The sequence below is a fragment of the Lathamus discolor genome, chromosome 15, assembly GCF_037157495.1.
Source record: "Lathamus discolor isolate bLatDis1 chromosome 15, bLatDis1.hap1, whole genome shotgun sequence".
NCBI classification, from domain to species: Eukaryota; Metazoa; Chordata; class Aves; order Psittaciformes; family Psittacidae; genus Lathamus; species Lathamus discolor.
The window spans coordinates 1948073-1974349 of NC_088898.1; the positions used below are offsets into that span (position 1 = coordinate 1948073).

Here is a 26277-nt window from a genome sequence, read left to right on the forward strand (position 1 = left end):
CTGTTCTTGTAACACAAATACTGTAACGTTTAAAGAAAATGAAAAATAATAAACCCCAAATTGTTAAAATATCACACAAAAATCCATTGGCTACTTCTCTGTCTGTGACTCAGCCTTGGCAGAGTTGGTCAGATGGTGGGAGCTCTCCTGGTTTTAGCTGAGATGGACTTCGGGACCGGTAATCATCACCGCGACCTGTGGCACCCCAGACAGGACAACAGCCTGCAAAGGGTGTGAGCACCTCATTTGGGAGGTTTCTTCTTTTCCAGGGAAAATTCCAAGCAGCCCTGATCCTTTCACTCTGCAGACAAAAACTGTGTCTGGCTCTCCGATGGGGTTTAGTCACCCTGCTCAGAACCACTTCCCCAGCGGAAGCACAGCATGGTGTCTTCTCAGTGAGACTAATGGGGCAGCGCTTCCCCCCTCCAGTGGCATCCATCTTCAGAGGGATCCATCTTCTTTTTTACTGAACAATTCTGAAAATCACTTTAATCTGACATTTGGGTTGTGGAGAACATTTGAATTCTGAACAGAAATGAAAAGCAGTTTTGAAATATAATTATTGCTATTTCTTATCTGCAACAAAGAACCCAGAAGCCATTACCCAACTGTGAGTAAGATTGGTGTCTTTAACCTGAAACTCTCAAACATATAAAACTTCATTAATTTGTATGGTAAAAGGCAAACAGCTTCACTTTAAAGGTCTTGCTTTTGAATTGATTTGTATGCTTTTATCAAATATCCCTATAAAGTGTAAAGTCCACAAAAGATGTGAGCAAGACAGAAGACCGAGTAATGGCATCTGTATTTCTTCTTTGATTCTTTTATTCTTGTGAGTGCTTGAAAGCCTGCGGGAGTTTTGCAACAACAGTTATTGAGAAAAGGCTGAGTTCAGCCTATTCATTCTAAACATCTGGACAGAACCTAACAACTGTAATTAAAGCCCACTAAATTGGTAACAATACCAAATTACTAGAGATGGGACACTGTCTATCGTCCCACCCTTCCTTGTGGATTCCTGCTAAGTCAAATCAGCCTGCTCTTGAAAAGCCTTTTCTACGTGTCTCTTTCTGAAGTCTCTGGCAAGAACAGCAGCCAAATTTTCTGGTCACATGAGCTTTGCTCTTGGATTTACTTTTTTACCACAAACCCCAGGAAAAGTAAAGACTTGGAGTTAATACAGTTGATAGAAGGTTTGAGGAGTCTGTTCTTTTGGCATAAATTACATACAATGATCTATAATATCTGCTTCCCTGTTTTAGAATGCATCCTTGTAAAATACTTTTTAAATAATGATAAAATTACATGTCAGCATTCGAGAAGAAAGTGGGATGGAAAGGTACAGAAAGTTACAGTCACTTCTTATTCAAAACACTTTCTTTTTACTGAGGACAGCAGTAGAATGCTGGCTTTAACCTCCCCACTTGGGCAAAACACCTCCTTTAGCATCACTAAGTCCAAATGCCAAGGGACAATGAAGAATGAAGAAAGCACATTACAAGCTTTAGAAGCAGAATGCAACTAATATCTGCTTTATAGCTGTGCTAAGAGACGCACTCAGTGAGTCCTTTGCAACAAGCTGCTTTGAAATGGGCTAAACAACTAGGGTTTTTTTTTTTTGCAAGACTTTTGCATTTCGTATTCCTACTGGAAATCACAGCAGCTGTAGGCCTGCCACTGTTCTGTATGCATGAAAAACTGGGGAATGCTCTGTGTGGCTGACAAGGAAATGTCAAATAACGTGTCACTAGTTCCTTATCTGCAGCCACAACAGCCGCTGTGAAGTCACAGTGCAGGTTCTCAGTATCACCATTACTAACACAACTTTGCTTATCCTACAGGAAATAGAACAGTGCAGCAGAAGCCTTATCACAACAGAAATGACCCCTGAAGTGCAGCTACAGAAAACAACCACTTACAGGAGGAAAATCTGTCACCCAGCAGCACCAATGACCACACTGTCAGAACGTGAACTTCCACATCAGAAGCACAGTCAATAAAAAGGCAGCTAAAGGAAGGTATGTTTGCTCAGGGTTGGTTTGTCTGTCTGTCCTCTTCCCCTGAACCACAACTTCTTGTGGCCTTGTTCCAGTTCAGGCAGGCAAACACAGAAAGCAGAAGCATGGTATTTTTCAGGAACTGTTTTGAGATACACTTCTGTGAGAGCTGATCACATAACACTGGATTGGTCTGAAGTGACTAATTGGTCTTTATTTGTATTTTGAGTTGCTAAGTTCTTCTTTCATATCTCACCATTTCAGTTTGTGGTGTCTGTAGAAATGTCACTGTGGCCAATTGTGTTGGGTTTTTTTAGTTCCTTTATCTTTTTTTAGTACCATTTCTTTCAAATCTTCATCTCTTGTCAAATAGGTCATCCCAAATGATGTTTTCCCTGGCACATATGCAATCTCAAAGCTTCAAATTAAACCGATTAATAAGAAAATTTGTGCCAACTGTATTTGGGGTGTAAGTAGACGCAGATCACCTGGATTCTCTCTGTTAATGTTGCATTTCACTGATGGCAGGGAATGGAAGCGCAAAATGGAAGTGTGTGTGACACCAGCTGCTGGGGTCAGTGCTCAGCATGACTCCTGTTATCCTGACTGGAGATAAAGCTGAGCTGTATTGGTTTTATCTGGCTTATTTTGGAGATCACATTTCAATTCTTATGTCTGGTTCAGTTCTTTAGGTTAATCCTCAGTGCTGTGTTCAGGCTTATATGTGTCATTTAGCGAGTAGCTTATATCTTAGCACCAAACAAAATACTGTTACAGCAATGGAAGTGTCTGTGAAATAGCAGCATGAGCCTTTTGAAGGCTGTTGTGGGGTTTTCCTGGCTGATATGACAACATGACCATACCTCTGATCTTGTCAGTGAGTTCTTCCCTGTGAGGGTGCTGAGGCGCTGGCACAGGGTGCCCAGAGAAGCTGTGGCTGCCCCATCCCTGGCAGTGCTCAAGGCCAGGCTGGACACAGGGGCTTGGAGCAAGCTGCTCCAGTGGAAGGTGTCCCTGCCCGTGGCAGGGGGTTGGAACTGGGTGAGCTTTAAGGACCCTTCCAACACAAACCATTCTAGTGGTTCTATGAACTGGATTTCAGAGACAAGCCGCCAGCATCCTACACCAGCCCTGCAAACAGGCATTGGCCTTGTGGGTGCTCACAACCAAAATCCTGCAGCCAGGGCTTTGGGTGGCCCTGTGGGAGCCGCTCATGAGGTGACAGCCATGGCCTCACAGCACTTACTGTGCCTCCACCTCCCGCTTTGTCTCCCAGTTGTGAGAACCAGCACCACCGCCCCACTGGAGCGGAGGCAGCCACTGAGCCTCCCAGGGCACGGCAATGAAGAGCTGCTTTGTCCGGCCGGCTCAACGCGCTCCTTGTTCCTCTGGGAACAGAGGGAGGCACGGGGCAGCCAGCCTGCAGGGAGATGAGGGGTACAGGAACCCCAGATTTGCCTGGCGGGATGTTTCCCCATCCGGGCACCAGGATGGAGCCTTGTCACCTCCCGGCAGTGTCTGAGCTGCCCACTGCGTGTGAGAAAGGGAGGGAAGGAAGGAACAACCTCTGCCTCCATCCGCCCCGGCGCAGCGGGGAGGCCGGGCCGTGCGGAGGCCGGGGTAACACGCGTACAACACAACAGCAGCCGGGGGCCTGGGCCGCTCCTCGCTCCGACCCGGGGCCGCTCCGGACCGGTACCGGCGGCCGCGCCTCCCGGCGGCGCGCAGCAGGGCGGGGGCGCGCCGTGGTCCGCCCCCGAGGCTGCCCTGCCCCGCCCGGCCCCGCCCGGCCCCGCCCGGCCCCCTCCCGGCAGCTGCTTCTGTTCCGCGACCGCCGGCATCAGGTAGGGTCGGGTCGTAGGGAGGATTCCCCCGGGCTCCTCCGGCTGCCGCGGGTAGGCTGAGGGAAGGCGGCGGGGGGAGGCGGGCGCGGTGCCCCGGGGCTGGCAGCCCGGCGCAGGAGCGGAGCGGGCGGCTGGGTCCCGGCTCGGAGCGTTTCCTGCCGCGGTATCAGCGGGGACGGCGGCTGGGCTCCGGCCCCTCCAGCAGCGCGACGCCTCGAAGTTGGCGGTGCCTCAGTGTAACAGTTCCCGTGCTTCGGAGAGCTTGGCTCGGTGCGTCAGCCCGCCCGGTGGAGGCGGAGAGCGTGTCGGTGGCAGACCCAGGGGAAGGAGGGGCCGAGGTACCGCGGAGCGGCCGGGCTGGGCCCTGGGAGCGTTCCGAGGAGCGGGGCTGAGCGGCTCCGCGCTCCGCCTGAGGGTGCCTTGTGAGAGGGGCAAGGCCCTTAGTGGTGGGAGCAGCAGGGGTTTGTCTGGGTTGTTCATTGCCGGGGGGAAGAATGTTTGAAAAGTCTCTTTGAGTAGAAATTCAAAAAATACAGGCACTTAAAACGTATTTAAAATGTTTCCTAGGAAGAGTGTTTAAAAAAAAAGTTATGGGGATGACTTGTTTCAAGGAGGCCTCATTAGTAAGTAGATCCTCTTTGAATAAAACTGCTTTGAATGTAATGCTTTTGGATGTAAAAAAACCCCAACTTTGCTAACAAGGATGATACTGGCATTGTTTCCCCTCAAGTCTCCTATTTTTCTTACTGATCATTACAATTTCCATTTTCCACTACCAACTTTCTGCATGATGCAAGTTTATCAGTGAAAGTTTTCCTTTCCTGGGGTCTGGCATGGCTCAGCTGAGGGTGTCTTACTCTGGAGCCGAGTGGGGTTGGGGGTTCCTTACACATCCTTCGGGTTTCTCAAACTGTTTTACAGAATTCAGTATATAACATCCATCTGGGCAAAGGAAGTGAAACCCGAGTACTGAGGAATAGGTCTCGCACAACCTTGGCTATTGCAGCTGGCTTCTCTCATCTTGTCTGTGAGATAGTTTGTTCCATAATCCCTACTACGAGGTGAGAGATCCAAGTTTAACCCAGGTTTAACTGCAGACAGGAGCAGTACTCAACCCTGTTTCACAGCTGCTGCTCGCCCCGATCCGTGTGTGTTAGGTGTGGTTTCAGGCTCCGGATTGAACTCCCGGGTGGATAATGGGAAAGCCAACCTCTGCGTATATGCACCAACCTGGGGTGCCAGTGTTAGTTTATCTGTACCATCGACAGGCCCCGCCACAGGACTGAGTTGCTGGAGCAGTAAGAAGTCCAGCTCCATGGATTTCACTGGAATTCAGCGTGAAGATAGGGCAGGAATTGTAGACGTTGCATTGGTGACGTAGGTGGATGGTGAACTTCTTATATGTTGCATGTTTAAATAAGGGAAGGGATTTTCCAGTGGTTATCTGAGTGTTTAGGTAACAACTTGCTTTAGTGAGAGCTGAGTCCCTGCAGTGTCCCCAGGAGAGCGTCTCCTGCTCTCAGAAGAGTGGAGGCTTTCTCCAGCTGGATGAAATTCCAGTTCCATGGGGAAAACACTGGGGAAATTGAATCAGCCATCAATCTTTGGCTGCTTCTGAATGTCTAAAGGGTGACAAAGCAAAAACGGTACTGCTAGTTTCAGCTTTGATTTTACAGGCACAAATCCAACCCGTTTGTGAATTTGTTCCTTTCATCGGCAGAGCAGGGATGTGAGATAGCGATCCACAACCAGCTCTCATGGTTTGATAATGTTACCAAGGGGGATTGCTGCCAGCTCCAGCTGAAAGCCTGGCTGCTGACGTGTTCCAGTGCGAGGCTGGGTTTGTCGTTACTTTCTGTGCTGAGTGCTTCAGCCACTTGCTGAGTTCGAAGCGTGGTCAGTCATGTCACTAAGTGCTTCTCTGAAGAGGAGAGTTGAGAGCTTTCCGGCAGGGCAAGCAGCAGCAGCAGCGAGCTGTTTTCCAGGACATGGACTGAGCCAGTGCTTCCCTGCACCCCATGTTCAGATAACTTTTTATTGTAGGTTGGGTGCTTTAGAGAGTCCCAGTGGGAACTAAACCATTCTTAGAATAGCACTGTGACGCATTTTATTGCCCAGATTTATATCTACTTTCAACTCACTTTACAAATACAAGCTTTCCATTTTAATTCCGGTCTCAGACATTAGTGTTGCTACTGAGTAGCACATGTGTGAAAGAGGGTGTTGCGCAGGAATATGGAGCTTCACAAACTAACCGTTTCCCAGTGTTGCTTCGGAATCCTGACACCAAAAGAAACAGGGTGAGGGTTTTCCTTATCTTGTTTTTTTCAATATGAGCTGAAGTGATCAAGTTGCAGATCAGTTGCAGTAAAGCAGAATGTGCTGACACACAGTTACGAAGTAGCTTAGGCACAGTAACCAACTGCTCTCTAGGAAGAAGCAGCTGCTCTTGGTTTTTGTTTGCTTTTGCAGCACTTGGGAGTTGCTGTGTGAAATAATCGAGTTCTGAATATGTCTCTGCCTGGTTGCTTCAAATGCTTTCCATGTAAAGGCAGAGGATTCTGAGACAGACAGTTTGTCAGTAACAGGTTGGGTATTATTTCTGTTGACAAAAGGTTGTCTGAGTCTCCAAACCAGGTCTTTGATATCCCTTCTCAAAACTTAAACTGAAAATGGTTATATTGTTAGTTGATATGTCCACTTGTAATCTCTTTTGAATCCTCTTAAACTCGAGACTCAAAAGATGTCTTGTGAAAGCCACTCTTTCAAAGGTCACTGAGGCTTTACGTTAAGAAGAAAACCTCAAGTTCTTTTTTGTGCAGCTTATCTCTTTGTGTGTTTCTGTTGTGTCATTGGTTCTGCTTCTCACAGCATCAGCTCAAGTCCTTGTCTTTTCAGTCTCTTAATCATTAATCGCTTCAGACCTTAAGAAGGACTAAGGGAATTCAAAATGAATGCTCTGGATGATTAATTCTTTTCCCATAAAAGCAATACTCTTGCTGGAGTTCTCAGCTGCGAGCCGTGCTGGAACTGTTTTTCCCTATCAGACAGAAACTCTCTAGGTGGGGATAGTGCACAGCTATTGAGCCTAAAACTGTGTTTTGTCAGTTTGTGAAGTATGTTTCTGCAGGAGGCTCCGCAAAACAATGGCATTGTGAAAGGCAACATAGTCACATGCAGTTCTTGGGGTACAGAAGAGTAGAGGCTGTCGTGCTCGTTCATCCGTGTCCGTCTCTGGGGACGTCTCACAGCAGATGTTTAGACAAGGCAGAGAATGGAAAAATGCCTGGGCAGTTTTCCTCAGGTTCATCCTTGTGATTTTTGGCAGTTGAGGACTGATGTGATGAGGGATTTCTTGAGTTGAAGATACTTACTTCCTTAAAAAGTGGGGAGAATAAGAGTAAATGAACTGGCGGTAGGAGGGTCTGAATAGACTTTATTGCACCTGGATTTCACAGGATATGCCTCTGCCTCATCTCTGCTTCAAGAAGTCACAGACATTGGCAGATTTACAGTACACTACATCCTCTAGTCTTCAGCTTCCTGATAGCAACAGTACACCACAGCACAGAAGATTCATCAGGCCTCTTATACCTAGCAGGAAATATGCTAACCTAGCAGGTATAAGAGGTGACTTTTTTGTACACATACTGATATGTTTGTACCTTCCAGATGCAGCTACGCTGCTGCTCTTGCCTGGTCGTAGCAGGGAATGCTTTTCTTGCAGTACCACAAATCCTGTTACATCCATCATGGTACAGAGTACGTTGTCTGCTGAACTGAGTGTGTGTCCAAGGCACTGGAATAGAGCTGCCTGATAATATGCCACTGTTAAATCCCATCATGGGTGAAATCAGATCAGACAGTGTTCTTAAGATGTCAACTTTCAGCACTTCCCACCTGCTCAGTGAAGGAAGGTATGGTTAGAAAAGTTAGGAAAGGAAGTAGCAGCCTTTAACAGTAAACGTTGGACTCTTGGCAGAATTGCCAGGTATTTATCCCTGATTATCCACTGATGATGCATTTACAAGGTTAAATAGAGCTCTGACATTGGTGGACTTAAATAGAGCTCTACCAGCTCTTTCCTGGGGTTCTTTGCAGTGCTTGGCAACCTGAAAATGCCAGAGTGGAATAGCCATGTGGAATCACTGACACTGCTGAGGGAGCTAGTGGTGCTGCTGCTGGTGGAGCAGTTAGTTTGGTTGGTTTTTGGGGGATTTCTGCCTGCTCACACTCCCCTCTGAGAACAGCCTTTGTTTTAGATTGTGTTTTGTTTTTCTCCATCTTGCATTGGACAGGGACTTAGTGAGTAACAGCATCCTCAGTCAGGATATTCCAACCAGGTTGTCAGGATTTTTTTTATCAGAATTTGGGATCATATGGACTCTGAAGATTATTTTTCTTCTTTTACCCATTTCAGAGTGGGTTTTTTTCTGACTGCATGCTGTGTTTTTAGTCTTTCCCTTCCTCTCCTCTTTTGTCCTTCATTTACTTCCCACTGAGAACCTGAAGAGCTGGAACTGATCTCTGCTGATGTCCCAACACAATTGGGAGAGACAACTGTTTGTATTAGGAGCTAGTCAGTCAGTGGGATGCAATCCAAACCCAAAGTTTAAACATATGTTATTTACTGAATGTTTCCACACACACAAAAATTACAGCTACAGTTCAAAACAGCATCTTTAAAACACTGGAGGAAATGAATCATACCAGGATCTTTCAGGGTGGATGGAGGCTGCTGCAATGGGAGCTATCGCCATCAGGACTTTCTCTTCTTTCAGGCTGTCTGAGAATGCTTGTGGTTCCTCAACACTGAAGCCTGAATCCTGCTAAAAATAAGTAAAATAAACCCTCCTCTATTAATGCCATTGCTATGAGGGAGAAGACATGTCTGTTTATAGCATTGCCCTCTCGTGGTGTGCACAACAGAGATGGGAGCCAGGCGCTCCTCCTGCCAAGGCTGTGGTGCTGGCACAGGGATTGTGGCTGCTGTGTTTGGAGCTGAGAACAGTCTTCGTGAGAAGTTCTGTTTCTTCAGGCCAGAGTCATCAATGCAGTGGCCACATCTGTGTGTGCCAGGAGAACTGAGAGCAACATGGAAAGAGGAACTGTAAGAACTCTACGTGTCTCCAGGTTGATTTACTCAGAAGCGGGTGTTTGTGAACAAAACCGCTATGTGTGAAATGGGGGTGTCCTGTCTCCTGTGAGTGCTCCTGAGGAGGAGGGGGATCCTGAGATGTGCAGAAGGTGCCTGCACTTGTGTGTGCTGGGTGCAGGACTGGAGCAAGCTTTGATCATAGCAACAGTCTGTCTCTTTTGCCTGTCAGCAGGTAAATGCAGGTACCAAGCCCCTGCAGCGGCTGTAACTCTCACCCATGCCTCATGTTCTGATCATCGTCCCTGACCTAGAAGCAGGACTTTGATTATTAAATGTATATTAAGTGAACTCATTTCTATTAATTCTGACTTGCTTCATGTTTCTGAGAGGTTTTTGAGATGGGAAGGCAAGTTCTGTGTGGAGCTGATTTTGAAGGCAGGAGCTCGCTGTGGCAGGGTTTCTGTGGAGTCACCCTGGGCTCCTGGGCTCATGGAGGGCTTGCTGTAGGACTGGGACGTGCTGTGCTGCATCAGTGTGGCATGACACAAAAATTCATCTGTGTGTTTTACTCACAAATGTACTCAACCCTAATATTTGCATGTACTTCTCTTGACCTTGTTGTGCGCGTAGTAATGGCTTATTGTAAGTCCCTTCTGGTCAACTGTGTCTGGTGCTACACCTACAGTGCAAGGCCATGTGTCGTGCTTTCCTTTTGGACTCATTTTAGGCCATCTCTTCTAGTTTCCAGCCCTTCTTCTTTGGTAATGTATTAGTCTGTTCTCTGGTTTGTGGATAATGGGTGGAACAGGCCTCTGTGCTACAGGGGAATGTATTGGCTAGTTATCAGGAGAAAACCAGTTTGCATAAAGTTGCAGATGGTTTCCCCTGTACACAGTCAGGACCTGGTGACTTGAGGAAGAACATCTGTGTCATTTCCCTGCAGCTGACCGCAGGCGTGTCTTCACTGCCTCCCTTAGTGTGTCTTGGCTGTCACCACCAGATCTCTCTACGGGACATAATATGGGCTGGTAGTCATATTTTAATGCACTGGCTTATGTCTTATGGGTTGTATTAAGCGCTCCTTTAAGACGTGCTTTCAGCACTGAACAATGATTTGTGTCTGAGTGTAATTCAGAAATTCATTTTTGCTCACAGCTGAATGAAGATAGTCAGTGGTTTCCACTGCTCCGCACTTACCTGTGCTGTGTATATTTAAGTGCATGACTCAGCTCTCACGTATGCTCTTGGGGTAGGGCCTTTAAGCAGGTGATCGTATCAGCAGATTGTCTCTGGGTGTGTTTCAGATGGGAGACCTGGATATTCTCCAGAGGTTTTCTGTGTAAGTAAAAATCTGCCCAATTTACATCACTGCAACTGAGAAGAAACTCAGGCTTTTGTGTTGAAGTTTTGAGCCTTGGTGCATTGAACCCTCTGTGTTTGCAAAGTGGATCATATTCAAAAGGTAGAGACCAGAATAGAGCTGACATGACTCATACTGCAACCAAACAGCTGGAAAAAGTGAACAGTAAATCATCTGGGTGTTCTAATTTGCTAAAGTGGTTTAGGAGGAATTTTAACTTATGAATGCAAACCTTACTTGCCAGTTGTGCAGATAATGCTGTACTTTGTGTCCGGGACTGTTGATCTGAGTTCTTATTGGAATCAGATGTGTATTTTAAATGGAGCTGCTGAAGGGAGAATGCCAGGTTGCATTTTTGGATTTGTGGCTGGCAGTGTCTGTTAAGATGTAGCTGCTAGGAATGCCATTAACTGTGTTTCTCATACATGGGACTGAAATAGCTTGTGGAGTCATTATGGCTAGGTTAGGAGGAGGCTCCTCCATGCCCATGTTGTCTTGTCCCAAATAAGCTTTGTTTACTCGCGCTTTGAGGCATGGAAGCGAAAGGTTTGTTTCTAGGTTTATGGGTAGATGAACTTAGGGCTCTTTAAAGACTGAAAACTGATCTGATCTATTATCTTAGGTATTTCTCAATGCCTGTCACCTTGGCAATAAAGCTGAAGTCCTACCAGGTTTATTTTCAGTGGTCTACTGTAGAGTTACTAGGAGTTAGTCTTAATGCATACTGTTTTGGCAAGAGGCTATAAGGAACAGATGACTATCTCAGTTTTTACTATGCACTGTCATCAGCTGTTAATACTGTGCTGAATTACCTTCCTTCTCTGTTTTGTGCAGCATCATGTCCGGAGTTTTTTATTGTCAGAACTTGAATGATTCTGTAGTGTTCACTCTCCCAGTCCTTGTAAATTCATCCCAGTTTTTACAGGTCTGGTGAAGGATCAGACTAAAATCAAATGGCCATGTGGGTAGTCAGAAAGTGTAGATTCTACTACAGCGTAGAGCTAAACCTGAAGCAAGCAAATAACTTCATTTGGTTTTTTCAGTGTCTTTATTTCAGATGGTGGTCTGGAGAATGCAGCTCTTACTCTTGGAGTGTTGCAACCTGTTGATTTCGTTGGTCTTGATGGTGCCAGTAGGACTGAACTGCTTGCAAAACACAGTGACTTATGGTTTTCCTGTTGTTGCAGCAGAAATACAGTGGCGATTTACTGCTTCTGGCTCTTGATATAGGAGGCCTGGAATGCTGGGAGGCAAGCGAGTCTTTCTGTTCCTGAGAAGATATATTATTTCTATGGAGCTGCCTGAATTCTCCTGGCAATTTTTGGCAAATAAATAGCAGGAAGGAGAGAGTTAGCTGGTGGAAATGCAAATGTCTGCCCTCGAGGTACAATAAGGATTGGTGCACAAGAAGCATTTTTGCAGCATGACTGTAGTGTGGATACAGACTCTACTAAGATTTACTGTTCCCTCCATATTTTAGCAGTTCAATCTGTATTTGCAAGTTATCTTGGTGCTCTGTAAGCATTATCCATTAAAATAAAAGAACAGCCTTTGCCCTCTAGAAATGCAAAAGTGGTTCCAGAAGCAAGCAGCAGGTGGTTTAGATACTCTGTGGTGTAATATTGTGCTGGCTGCAGAGCTTCCTGTGTGAGCTTTGTTTATGCAGTGAGTTTAGACAAATTATCTGAACCTGTCATGAACTAGACACTGGAGCTGTACATGAGAACAACCGCATGGTGCTCTGCTCTCCCACCACTTCTTTCAGTCTCCTTTAGCTCAGCCAAGCTTTGCTGAGCAGCCCTGTACAGGTAAGTCCTTACCTTGTTTGTGGGTATATACGTGGGTGAACTGCCATAAATCAACTGTAGCTCCATAAGGAATGTTATGCTAATTTTTCTCATGTAAGCAGCCAGTTAGTGAATAAAAGCTGCAAGGAGGTGAACTGCTGGACTTCATTTTGAATGTGAGGGAGACGGAGGTCTCTTTCTGATGCATTGTGGGATAAACGAAAAGAAGCCTCTTGCCCCTACAAGCACTGTTGCATTTAAACCAGGATGTTGTAGTGATCAGACTTCTCGGTTTCTCTGTTTCATGTAAATACTACTTAAATTGCCTTTTTCCTTCATAATACATAGCCACTATTACAGCTGAGTCTATTTAAATGTACTACTGCACTTATTTCTTTTTTTAAACACTATTTTTGCCAGCAGTTTTCCACTTCCTTTCCAATTTCCCATCCAGGTAGTGGAAGCAGCAGCTGTGAGGGCTTTCAACAGCACCATGGCAGAGAGGATGCGCAAGGGGGCAACAGTGTCCGGTTTGCTGAGCAGAGGGACTGCATGGTCTCTGTGCCTTTCATAAAATCACAGTCATGGAATGGTTTGGGTTGGACGGGACCTTAAAGCTCATCCAGTTCCACCCCCCTGCCATGGGCAGGGACACCTTCCACTAGAGCAGGTTTGTGACATTTTCTCTGAGGCAGCAGCTTCCAACCTCAGGAAAATCATTTAACACTTCCCTGAAGAAGCAGCCTCTAAATTCTGACACTGACCTGTGAGCCAGACACAGACCTTGGCACAGCGTCAGCTCCCCTCACCTACAACCTCCTGTGTTCTGTGCTTGGTAAATAGGGGGTGTATCCTTGTAACTGTGCCTATAGGCCAGTCTCTATGTTGTGGCATTCTCAGCTGGGCCTGTCGTGACTCAGTTCACTGCACATCTGGATACCATAATAAGTTGTTTTCTTCCACTTTTGCTCAAATCATTGGACTTCTTTTCTCAAGTTCTTGTTTTTATCATTGTGCAACCAAGTGTCATTTAGCTGGTCCATCTGCACTGAAATCCTGTAGTCCAAGCCCTATCCTTTTTTTCCTTAAATAACTTTCCTCTGCATAAGACGTTGGCTCTGCAGAGCATCCTTTCTGTGACTAAGCTGGACAGTTTTATTAACATCAGCTTGAAACATGCCCTTTACCAAGTCTCCAACACAACATCCTTTTTGGTATGGTCCTGGCAATTCCATCTGGCATATGCCCTCACTAAAACAGCCAGAGCACAGATTGCTGTGGCTTGGTTTAACAACGCACCATTTGCTGACAGCAATAATAAACCATCCCAGCTGCTGGAGTATATTCCACTTCCTCCCTTCAAATATGTTTCACACTAGTTTTTACTAAGAACACGATAAAATGCAGTTTATCAGTTGCAGTGCTCACGCCCTCTTTTTGCCCAGATTTACACTCTGCAGCAATGCAGGCTTGGACTGAGGGCAAGATACAGAAAACGCCAAGTTAATGATAAGACCGAATAAATTGGTTTTCCAAAATATGATATGCTTTTAAATATATACTTGCAGATTACAATATATCCTAGAAGGAGATCCTAACAAAGATTATCCCAGTCTTTTGGCCCTCGGTCTGTGAAGTTTGCCCAAGTGTGGCACTATACAGGTGTTTATTAATAAAAAGTCCGAAGTATTTTTCCATTTGGAAGGGACCCATCTCTTTCCAGTGTTGTGCAATCCACTCATCCTGCTTTGGGTGTGCTGCAGCTGCAGAAGTCTTTCCCAGCTGGATTCCCTGAGTGAGGGTTCCAACATTTTCTTCCCTGGGTCTCGGACCTCTGACATGCTGAACTTCCTTCACAGGCTTGGAAACACCAGCAAGACTAAGCCATTGTTTCTGTGATCTATTTCAGTTTGAGAATTTCCAGTGACATTTTCAAATGTGCATTGACTAAATCAGAGTTTGCCAAGGTCCATTTCAAAACAAACTGCATCAGTTTGGACAGCAGAGAAGCAGAGTGTTCTAATGGGAGAGAGAAGGAAAATATTCTCAATGAGAGTGGAGAAAGCACAAAGTGGGGCTGCTCTTTCCTTCATGGAAGTTTTGTTGTGGACTTCTGCAGGTGCGGGATTTGGCTTCTCATTTAGGCTTCTTTTGATTGATTCTCGAAGTGGGAACCTCAGACTGTCAATAATTCATTCCTGGGTGTGTTAAGAACACGAGAGTAACCAGCAGCACAACTCCTGTAGGCATTAGTTTGTTGCTGCTATCATTCCCATTTGACCTTCCTGCGTATTCATAGCCACATACCAGAAAGCTGGTCTGGGGAGGTCCCTGTGCAATGTTTGGTGGGTGCTGCATCACAGACACCCTGATGCACCTCGCAGAGTCCTTCCATCCTTGGTAAGAGCACAGGGCCGACTGTTCCTGGGCTGTTAGAGTGGGAAGTTCACCACACAGTTTACTACTGACGCTTGGGAAATGTGGCAGACTGGTTGCTGAAGCGCGGGACAGTTGGAAGCACAAGCCCTTTACTGGCAGCACATCATTTTTGCCCCCATCAGCCATCTTGTGCTGTGACTACATTGAACTGAATAGGTTTGAAAGCTGTTCTAATCCTGTCATGGGGTCTTGCTACACCCTCAGAAATATTCGGTTGTGAAATTACAGAATTGGCTCTTGTTCTGTCACCACCCAGACTTCTGTTGCCCTTTTGCTAACATGTGAGCTGAAATAAACCATTCCATCTCAGAACCCCTCAGTGCATTACTCTGACAGTAGCCTGTGTGGTGATTGCATTCCAGTGCAGATACACAAAGCACATGCCAAATTTTACCTCTTGCTGCTCTGAGAAGTTCAGAGAGATGAGGGTGTATTCCCTCCACCCTCGGGTTATTCACTTGTATCCTTTCAGTGCTGCTCTGTTCTTCTGATCTCCAAAATCAACCTCTCTGCAGCCCTTGCCATCTGGAACAGCCTTTCTGTTCCTTTGCATCCCAACAACTTTCCAGCTTTCAGCTGACAAAATATTGCTTCTCTTGCTGATCTCTCTTAATTTCTTCCTCTCTCATTGGCCCTGTGACTAGATGTTTGGCTTGTTCGAATGCAATCGCAGTGTTGGCTGTAATGGATAGCATATTGTCTGGAGTTATTGCCCACTGGGATTAGGCATCTGTAAATGGCTGAAGGAGTCTCTGAGACTTCCAAGAGGACTGTTTGCACAAACATGTTACGCCCCTGTATCGCAGAGGGGGTGGGTGTGTTCGTCCCTGATAAAAGATTGGCTTCTGCGGTTCATCTTCGCAGCAGCAAGAGGAGGGAGCAGGAGAGGGGCTCCCTACAGCTTCTGTGGGAGAAGGGAGAAGCCCATTTACTGTTAGAAATGGGCAAACAGGACTTCAGTTACATTTTCCTCACCGTTTTCTGCACAGTGGCTCTGAAGCTGAGCTGTGTTAGCTCCATGTCTGTTGCAGGGCTTGGATATGTTGTTACAGCAGCTGTTGTGCTTTCAGCTGTGGTAAGTGATTAACGTCACAATTAAACATTGAAAAACTTCTGTTTTTCTGTTACTTGTAAGAGTCACTCTCTCTTTTAGCTGTTTGTAAGGAGTTTGTCCAATGTAATGGGAATTCGGGAGAAATGAAGTCAGCGTGGCTGGAATCGTGATGATAAAGTTCATTACTTTCCATCTTAGATACCCGATTTCAGCTTAAGAATCACTTTGGTAGCTTACTTGCTATTTTGCTTTCTAGTTTGTAACACTCTTTATTTCTGCCTTGAAACCTGAGCATATTGTACTTTTGTCCATCAGCTGCTGTGAACTATCTTCTTTGTCAAAATCCTGGATGCTTCTAATGTATTTTCATTCCCTGTTGTCTGACACTCCAAGGCATGCTGTGATGTACAGACAAACTTCCTTTGCAATACAACAGAAATGTTTTATTTCCTTTCACTGTTACCAGAGCGAATTATTTTCTAATATAGAAAACTGCTCATTATGTTTGTTAAAAACAGGATTGCATCTTGTTAATACATTGTGTAAGTATGACAATGTACATGCTAAACCTAAATTGCAGTGTCCTTAGGACAGGGTATTGTGTATATACCTAGTTCCTAGAAGGCAGCAGTTACACCGAAGTACTGAAGTAGCATGGCAGAAGAGATTAAGCAACCTGTGAATTACCCAGCTCTTTGATGGGATTCACAACATCTTCCAGGAAGAGCTGGGTAAAATCACACAGGTTTTAGGAAACCTGTAAATAATGCCTGTGCGAGATGTACGACAGGCAGAGGTAAAAGCGGTTTATTTCCTACAGTCTTGAATGCCATGCGGTGTTTATAGGAAGAAGAGTCAGCAAGGGAGTTAGTCTTTCACTTATGTGCCATACTGGAAAGCTATAAATTAGTAAAGAAAGTAGATAGAGTAAAATCAAGAGGCAGGTAGAAAAATAAAACAACAGAGAAAAGAGTCTAGGAAAGAGTAAGTCGGGAATAAGCCAGGAATTAGACTTGATTGGAAGTGAAGATTGAGAGGGATATCCCCCTCCCCTGCTTTTTTTTATTACTTTTGTCAAAATTTAATGCAAGAGAAAAGCAAACTTTGCACTTTTTGTCTGGAACAATACTTACGAGATCAGAAGTTTATGATTTAAACATGCACCTCCTCATACTATGCATACTGAACAGCATTCTCTGTCTTGTCCCCAGCCTGTCAGCATGGTGGAACACGCTGAGTTTGCAAAGGCTGGGAAGGAACCCGGCCTGCAGATCTGGAGGGTTGAGAAATTTGATTTGGTACCAGTGCCAAAAAATCTGTATGGAGACTTCTTCACAGGAGATTCCTACCTGGTGCTGAACACCATCAAACAGCGGAGCGGAAACCTCCAGTACGACCTGCACTTCTGGTTAGGTAGGTCTGGTGGAATGCCCCTGCTGCAGGAGCCCAAAGTAAGCTCTGTTCCTCTTACTACACCAGCCTTATCTGGTGTTACCCAAGGAGATAAAAAGCAGAACTGGCAGCACGGTGAGAATGCAGTTTTATAGTGCAACTTGCCTTAAATACTTGAAATGGTTTGTGCAACAGTGAGTACAGTCATTTCTGTACCTGGAAATAGCTTTTTCTGATCAAGATGACAGAGGCTCACGGAGCAGACAAGATCTCAGATGAAGGGGTGGCTGAAATCCTTTCTGTTGGAAAGGATGGGGTTCAGTTGTTTTCCTCCTGACACAATGACTGGGATTTTTCCCCCTGCAGTTTAGACCTCCTTAACTGGCCCTCTGCAGTAAATGTCACTGTGTAACATGGCAAAGCTTCCTCCTGCAAAACCAGACTCTGACAATATCACAGTTGAAGTTGGGTAAGATACTTGCATGGTGGATTGTCATATCTGCCATCTGTCAATAGGTTTTCCACATCAAAGAGCTCCAGAACTGGTGGAACTGGTATCCTAGTGGTGTATACAGCCTTCATAAAACCTGATAATGTCTTCCTGTGGATTCATTTGTCTGCTCCATAGCAAGTTTCCTTCCAAGACAGGGTAAAATGGCCAAAAAAGTGAATGATGCCTGTCAAAGAGGCAGCTGTGAAGCATTGGGGCTGCAGCAGTTATGATGACATTGCAAGCCTGCCAGTAAACACAGAGCTTATACAGCTGTTTGGGGACATTGTTAGAAAAGCTTGGAAATAGCTATTCTGCAGGTCTTAGTGGAAACTGACCTTCCCTGTAACCTGCCTTCTCCCAGGTGTTTTGCACAGCTGGATGTAGAGGCAGAATCCCTGCATTCCCTCCAAGCTGTTGCCTTTTAATTTCTTAGGAGATGAAAGCTCTCAAGATGAGCGTGGAGCAGCTGCCATATTCACTGTCCAGATGGATGACTACCTTCACGGAAAAGCTGTTCAGCATCGGGAAGTGCAAGGCCACGAGTCCTCAACTTTCCTGGGGTACTTCAAGTCTGGCATCAAGTACAAGGTAGGTGATGACTGGGGTCTTTACACAACCAGGCTGAATCCAGTTTGCAAGAAATGGCATCCTGCCCACTGCCCAGTTCTCAGGAGAATGAGAATTGCCCTTTTTCCAGTTGCTTTTAAAAGCCATTCTCAAACCAGATGTTTTCAATAAGCTGGAGCTGACAGGGTGGAGGACAGCAGATCCCAGTGGGAGAGCTTTGGCTGAATGAATAATACACAAGCAAAGCCCCAGGAAAGTTTAGGAATCGAGGTTTTGTTTTCCTTCGAGAAGCAGAGGAAAGAACAGTCCCACAGCGTCTGGAATGAGTTTAGGAAACAGCGATCCGAGTTACTGGGAAACGCCCACCCAGTAGATTTAGTATCTTCCCACTTGTATAAGAGAGTTTGACCTTCCCAACCTTATTCTCTGCTTAGCCCACTTCTTTAGCACACATAATGCTTTGGTAAAGCAGGCGAATAGTAGTGGGAGTTACTTGTTGATGCCAGTGCAGTAAAGTGGGATAGAAGAAGTCAAAACAAACAATCAAGAATAGTTTGGTTCGTTAGGAACCCAGTGGCACGAGGGAAGTGATATCAGGTCAGACTCTTGCGAAGTGCTGACATTTCCTCATGTCTAACACTTTCCTGGTCTTTCTGGTTTCTGTGTTCGCCACTTGTTTGTTGTTATTTTCATTCATTTGAATTTGGTTGTGCTTTTTTTGAGGATAACTGATATGGGTCCCACATTGATGAGTAATTCCAAGTGTCTCTTTAGCAGTAGAGGTGAATTCTGAGGCTGGGATAATTACTGCTAGGGGAGGACACATAATATGCATGGAAATACACTCTTCACACCACCAGTCCTATTAAATCCTATTACTACCTCAGCTTACTGTAATGATCTTCAAATTTGGAGACCTCCACCTATATTGTGTCGGTGTCCCTTATGCACTATGGGAATGGATAGCTGGGATGTATTGGTAGATATATGCTATTCAAAAGATCAGCCTGACCACACCAGCTCTCTCTGCTGCTGCTCCCCTTCCCTGCAAAAGGCAAAACCTGCTCACCGGTACCAAATCAGTAGGATTTTCATCTTTTCTGAAGCCACAGCACAGTATGAATTGTTCTTTTGCTTTCCCTTAGGCTGGTGGTGTGGCTTCTGGCTTCAGACACGTGGTTCCCAATGAAGTGACTGTGCAGAGGCTCCTGCAGGTCAAGGGCAGGCGAGCAGTCCGAGCAACAGAGGTCCCTGTGACCTGGGAGAGCTTCAACAGAGGGGACTGTTTCATCCTTGACCTCGGCAGTGTAAGTACCACAGGACAGCCAGGTTTAGCTGACTTCCAGGGGCAGGAGATGTCTGGTTAGTTCATGGAAGGACCTTTTTCCCCACTGTTGAGCATTCTGAAACACTCTTTAGCCAGTCTCACATCTTTCAGACCCAGCCATGCTCCCTTTTCCTCTAGAGAAGGGGTTGTTAATGCTCTGACAGCTACATGGTCTTTCTCTTTTCCCTCAGAACATCTTTCAGTGGTGTGGCTCTGACAGCAACCGCCAGGAACGGCTGAAGGCCACTGTGCTGGCCAAGGGGATTCGGGACAATGAGCGGAATGGTCGTGCCAAGGTCTATGTTTCAGAGGAAGGATCAGAGCGGGAGGAAATGCTTCAGGTTATTCACTTCTCCATTTGTCTGTGCTGGAGGGGGAAGAGTGGGGTGTGGAAGGGAAGATGGGCTCAGTCATATGAAGTTAGTGGTATAAACACTCAATGCAGATGCCGGGACATCAGAGTATTTTTGCTGTTGTTGATCTAGAAGCTTCTTCCGTGTGTTGTGGCTGGAGTACCTGGGATGCAGAGATCCTCGTGGACTGGCTGGTAATGGTTTTTCTCTCTCTCACAGGTTCTGGGACCAAAGCCCAGTTTGCCAGCAGGAGTTCCTGATGATGCCAAAATTGATACAGCCAACAGAAAGCTGGCTAAGCTCTACAAGGTACCAAATAACCTTGTGCAGAAGGGGTGATCCTTGTGCAATTCAGTGGAGGTGGAATAGCAGAGAGGAGCTGTACTAACCCAAGTCCTACTTCTGCCTCACTCTGCTGTTAGCTTTTTATGAGGTTTTATGTATGAACCGTGCTTATGTTCACTGCATACCCACAGGATTTCTGTTGTCTTTGTCACCACCTTTGACTGTAGTGGGACAGTGGGAATTTTTGAGGGAAAGGTAGAATGTGAAACGAATGGGGAAAAAAGGGAGTTTTCCTTTGTGTTATCAGGCATTGTGTTAGGAAGATGACAGGATAGAACTAGAAATAGTGAGCCTGAGAAACCAGGGTCTGCCCCTTTCTACATCCACTGAGCATGATAAAGCAATGACTTCGAAGGCAACATTTGCCATCAGCTGGTATAAGTGCAGAAGAGTGTCCAAGTCTTCTCTGCAGCAGTATCTATTCATGTGAATATCTGCAAAGATGGTTTCTAATGTGGATCTTTATCCATTAGTAAGTGCAGGAGCTCAGACTGTTAAACCCACTTGATAGAGGGAGGCCTGTTCACAGTTACCAAGACTGTCCCCTCCAGTTCTTGAATGCAGTTGGTTTGCTTTAGTAGCTATTTCTTGGCTTGTGCACCAAAGATCTTTGCCATTTTGGATCAATCTTTCTTTGGTCCCCCCTGCTTTGCTTGAAATACTTGAAATCTTAAGAGTAAGTGTTATGTTTTTGTCATACTGCTGCTGTGTGGAAGGTATCCTGTTTGCAAAACAATGGTGCCTGAAGCAGCCAATGCATTTAAATTTATTTCCCTTCTGCTCTTCAAGTTCTGGACTACGGCCATAGAGCTGGAGGCAAACGGACGGTGCCTTATCCGATCTCTGTGCTCTGCTGTCACAGGTCTCCAATGGGGCCGGCAACATGGCAGTCTCCCTGGTGGCAGATGAGAACCCCTTCTCCCAGGCAGCCCTGAACACAGATGATTGCTTCATTCTGGACCATGGCACAGATGGAAAGATCTTCGTTTGGAAAGGTACCACAGAAATGCAGGCGAAGCTGGTTATACATGCACAGGATCTTCATCCAGTTACCAGTCCCTGTTTCTTTCAAGCTGGGAAGGGGTGTACATCTGATGGTGGTGGTGCTTTCAGGGCAAGTTTGGATAGCATTAAGTATCTCAGAACAGCACTCTCATCTGAAATGCTGGGTGCTGAGGTACAGGATCTTTAGTGTAGAGAATTAAAGTGAGGGTCCTGGGAACCAGGAAGAAAAAGACTGTATCATAAGCAGAAAGGCAATTGTGGGCTCTCAGCCACCACAAAAGGCATAAAAGAGATAGCAAATGACAATTGTTCAATGTGGCATCATGTGGCTGGAAGGCTGAGCCCTTCTGCTCAAAAGGTTGCAAAAGGTTCCTGGGACAGTTTCTTCTTTGGCTATGCAGAACTTTGACCTCTTTTCTCTCTGTTTTCATTAAAGGCAAGAGTGCCAACTCTGAAGAGAAGAAGGCAGCGCTGAAAACAGCTTCTGAGTTCATTGATAAGATGGGTTACCCGAAACACACCCAGGTAGGACATGCAGCCCCCCTATGGCTGATCCCCAGGCAGCACTGGGGCTACTGTTCTGCCACACAAGCCACTGACTCCAGAGCACAGCTCATGTGAAATGTCACAAGCAGTCTTTCAACTAGCTCCTGTTTTGGGTGATCTGCTCTTTTGCAGGGCGATGCTGCAGTGTTGCTCCTGGGCTAACACTGTCCTAGAAGTAGCATTGACCCCAATAGAACTACTATTTAACACTTCTTCCTCTTGGAAAAGATCTTCTTTTCCATGACCTCTCTCCAAAGAGTGAAAAAGAGAAGTTGTAGATAAACTTGCCCTTCTTGTTCTGAGGGGGCTCATTCTAAATGCTTAACACCCCTTCAGCCTTCTTAGAACTCAGACTAACTCTGAGTTGTGACTCTGCACCCTGTAGTGTGTTGAGACCCATATTGGTGGTTGTGATAGTTTGCACCTTCCAGGTGTAGTTACACAGAGGCTTAAAGATTGAGTAACACTGGCTCCTGATGGGCTGGCTCATTTGTTTCAGATCCAAGTCCTCCCTGAGAGTGGTGAGACACCTCTGTTTAAGCAATTCTTCAAGAACTGGCGGGACAAGGACCAGACAGAAGGACTGGGACAGGCTTATGTGTCTGGTCGTGTTGCCAGGATCGAGAAGGTACCTTTCGATGCTGCCACTCTGCACACCTCCAAGGCCATGGCTGCCCAGCACGGGATGGAGGATGATGGCTCAGGCAGGAAACAGGTGAGCAGTGTTAAAATCCCTTTGAGAAGGTTTCCAGAATTTTCTTTGCTGCTTGGTGGCATTCCTGCAAGAATGGACCCAGACTTCTCCTCATTCCTCCTCCTCCTTGTTATTCTTGCTGTTGCCATCACAAGTGTGATGGGTGATCGTCTCAGAGCTCCTACCTCGTGTATCTGGACACATGCATTTGCACACAGAAGCGGTGGTGAAGGCTGAAAGGGCTGAGTCCCGTCCAAAAGCCCACAGAGAGGTCAAAGCCAGTGTTAGACTTGAGAAGTTTCCAGTAAAGCCGAAGATAAGCTGAGGTGCCCAGCCCCGCCTGCCGGCTGTCGAATTCCAGGCTTTTAGCAGCGTTCCCCAGCAGATGGTGCTGCAGGACTGCAAGCTTCGTGAGGCCCTGTCCGGAAAGTGCTCATTCTGCTGTCACGTTGATCTCGGAATATTTCTGCTCCTTTTCTAGATTTGGAGAGTAGAAGGCTCAGAAAAAGTGCCAGTGGATCCTTCGACCTATGGCCAGTTCTATGGAGGGGACAGCTACATCATCCTGTACAACTACCAGCACGCTGGGAAACAGGGACAGATCATTTACACTTGGTAAGAGAGTTTTCCTGATGCAAGTCAGGAAACACTAGGGCCGTGTGGGGCTGAGACTGCACTTCGAAAATGGATCACTGCTGCTTCCCACTTACAGAGGATCTGTGGGGGATAAAATTTCACCCTGGCTAATCTTCCCTTGCAAACAAAGCACTACCAGAGGTCGGGAATGGTTTGTTTGAAGTGGGAAAATGGGGGGAGTTATTTGCTAGCATTTTGGTTTCTTTTCTTCTTTCCTAGTAGTAGTTACTCCTTTGGATCAGGTTCTGTTTCTTTTTGCAGAGTTCCTACACCTTTTGAGACCACTGTACTGAAGTTTGGAGATCTCTGCCAGCTCAGCTGGTGGCTTGTGACTTACAGTTCCTAGAGCATGCCCTTAAAAAGGAATTTTTCAGCAGGCAGAGAGGGCACAGGCTAACTACTGAAATCTGTCTGACTGAAACCAGAAAGGGTGCAGCTGGTGTAGGGGCTGCACAGAATCCCAGACTGGTTTGGGTTGAAAGGGACCTTAAAGCTCCTCCAGTTCCAACCCACTGCCACGGGCAGGGACCCCTTCCACTGGAGCAGCTTGCTCCAAGCCCCTGTGTCCAGCCTGGCCTTGAGCACTGCCAGGGATGGGGCAGCCACAGCTTCTCTGGGCACCCTGTGCCAGCGCCTCAGCACCCTCACAGGGAAGAGCTTCTGCCTAAGAGCTCAGCTCAGCCTCCCCTCGGGCAGGTCCTGTCACTGCACATCCTCGTAAAAAGTCTCTCTCCAACTTTCTTGTCAGGCCCTGTAGGCACTGGAAGGATGTGTAGTTCCTGGTAAGAGTACCAACAGTGTTTTTAAACTAGCTGTTAGAAAGATAATGAGAGATAGGCATAAAGATACTGAAGAATACTAAAGAATCCATGCTTGTTATCTAGAAAACATTCTTATCTCCCTCTGTAATCACTGTGTTGCAATTCTGGATAATGAATTTCTCATTCGTGTTGAATGAAGTGTCAGAGGTTTGGTAACCAGGGTTTTCCTCACCTCCTTTTGATCTCTGTCAGGGGTGTGTATGGGGAAGGGCTGAAAGTAAAACTCAGCTTTTGCCTCCTCCCTCAGGCAAGGGGCTGATTCCACTCAAGATGAAATCGCAACCTCTGCATTCCTCACAGTGCAGCTGGATGAGGAGCTGGGAGGCAGCCCTGTGCAGGTAAAAAACCAAACAACACCCCCCAAAATCCACACTATGGGAATAAATAGGACGTATGCATAGTTACATGATATCAGTGTGCAGTGGAGAAACCCAGCCATGATGTAGGAGTTATGAAGAGGCAACTTACATGCCAGGTACTACACAAGGAAGCTTTACAAGTGGCCTGTATGAGACAGGAGGGTTTTATAGTTATTTGTTACCTCTGTGCCAGTGGATCACTGGCCAGTTAAAATGAAACAGCAACTGTGAGAGCTGGGTTTAATCACTGCTCTGTTTTCTGGGCAGGATGTAATAGCTCAGCTCCTGTGACCAGTTAGGTGCCATATTCCAGCTGGGAAGATGGTTGTGAGGGCCATTTTTAGTACATCTTACGAGGCTTAAAACTGACAGCAATGTCTTTTTCTCTAGAAACGAGTGGTGCAAGGAAAAGAGCCACCTCATCTGATGAGTATGTTTGGTGGAAAACCCTTGATTGTGTACAAGGGTGGAACCTCAAGGGCAGGAGGCCAAACAGCACCTGCGGAAACACGGCTCTTCCAGGTCCGATCCAGCACCTCGGGAGCTACCAGAGCAGTAGAGGTACGTGGAGTCACCTGTGGTGTGGTTCGTGTAGGCTGTGATGGGACTGTGACCCCTTTGAACGGAACAAGGGGCAAACTGAGCTTTCTGAGGTAAACTGAAACACACTTTACCAAGCTATTGACAGTCCTCTTTTCCCATGGGTATTAACCACGTTTTTCTAATTAGTTTATCAATGTCACCTTAAATGCATTTAAGCCATCTCCTCCTAATTGTCTGCTAGATGCTTCACCCTGCACTCTCTGACACTCCTCAAACACTTGGGAACCATTAGGATCTGGATGTTGCGATTTGTTCTAATCCCCTGTGACAACAATGCCGAAGAGAGAAAGTGCTAAATATCCTCTGAGCAAACAGAGCTTGTGCCAGCACAGGCTGAGAGCCCCACTGCTTTGATACAACAACAAAAGAGAGTCTAAACCCTTGCTGGTAGCTATAGGAGAGACAAAAGCTGTGGTTTATGTCTGCACTAACTTGCAGGGTTTCTAGTTCAAGAGGACACGTCCTTTTTGACGTTGAGGAAATGACATTAATGACTGAGCTGCCTCAGCAGTGGGGTACCTACAGTGATCCCCCCAGCAAGTTCCTGAATCTCCTGCCATAGCCATGAAGACTGGCAAAATGACAGATCCAAATGTTCTTGGCGTTGGCCAGAGGTATCTGTAGAATAGAAACACACATTTATTTACTCTTCTCATATGAGTAAGTCTAACTTATCACTTAGATACAGGCAAATATAGAGTGTATCTTAAAGCCTTACATGCTTGTCTGGAATGTTCTGTTTGCAATTTGTTCAACAGCAGGTCCTGATTTTCATCTTGAAATAACAGATTCTGCATAGAGGACGATTGCATCCAACACGTGCAATGTTCTTTCTTTCCAGCTGGATCCTGCTGCCAGTCAGCTGAATTCCAATGATGCCTTTGTCCTGAAAACTCCTTCTGCTGCTTACCTGTGGGTTGGCCAAGGAGCCAGTGATGCTGAGAAATCAGGAGCACAGGAGCTACTGAAGACACTGGGAGCTCGCCCAGTACAGGTTGCTGAGGGCAGAGAGCCAGGTGAGGGAGGCACAACAGAGGCCACAGCAGCTTCTGTGTAGCTGCTTGTTCACAGGAATTATGTCATGGATATTTTCCTTTGTCTCCCATAACAAGGAGAGGCGGAGACAGGCACAGAGGGGCTTCTCCAAAGTATCTCCATTTTGTTTGACAGCATACTCATGCTTGTAGGGCTTTGGGACTTTCTGACATAGAAGAGTGCTTCAAGTCCTGCCCAGACCACACTGCTCTGTGGTTCCCAAGAGCAGCTGGAGCAGCAGTATGTCTTTTCTCTTTTCCAGCTAATTTCTGGGCAGCTTTGGGTGGAAAAGCTCCTTACCGTACCTCTCCCCGGCTGAAGGACAAGAAGATGGATGCTCATCCGCCTCGTCTCTTTGCATGCTCCAACAAGAGTGGACGCTTCACTGTGAGTATCTAAGAAGACAGCCAATTAATTCAACATCCTTCTGACAAAGCTGAGAGAATCTGTCCCAGTCTGCTTTAAGACAACCGAGGGGCCCTTATACCTTGTCTTCCATTGTGGTTTTGCCTCCAGAAGGGA

At 46.2% G+C, this 26277-nt stretch overlaps 1 protein-coding gene across 6 annotated transcripts in view; it reads left to right on the forward strand.

The window, feature by feature from the left end:
- The window catches only part of GSN (gelsolin), a 30290-nt gene that overhangs the window by 1829 nt on the left and 2184 nt on the right, over positions 1-26277 (forward strand). The window contains exons 2-15 of one of the 6 annotated variants that reach the window (XM_065695901.1): positions 1842-2018; positions 16791-16992; positions 17898-18052; positions 19177-19338; positions 19550-19699; positions 19931-20020; positions 20919-21051; positions 21498-21586; positions 22107-22322; positions 22783-22916; positions 24006-24096; positions 24508-24678; positions 25562-25736; positions 26018-26142. In XM_065695901.1, coding sequence (XP_065551973.1) covers positions 16800-16992; positions 17898-18052; positions 19177-19338; positions 19550-19699; positions 19931-20020; positions 20919-21051; positions 21498-21586; positions 22107-22322; positions 22783-22916; positions 24006-24096; positions 24508-24678; positions 25562-25736; positions 26018-26142 — 1884 coding nt within the window. In that variant the 5' untranslated portion in view covers positions 1842-2018; positions 16791-16799. Of the gene's footprint in view, positions 1-1841; positions 2019-3764; positions 3842-4090; positions 4112-4408; positions 4465-12085; positions 12108-15246; positions 15601-16790; positions 16993-17897; positions 18053-19176; positions 19339-19549; positions 19700-19930; positions 20021-20918; positions 21052-21497; positions 21587-22106; positions 22323-22782; positions 22917-24005; positions 24097-24507; positions 24679-25561; positions 25737-26017; positions 26143-26277 lie in introns of those variants that run through there. The other 5 variants (XM_065695902.1, XM_065695904.1, XM_065695900.1 and 2 more) reach the window with 5 other exon arrangements.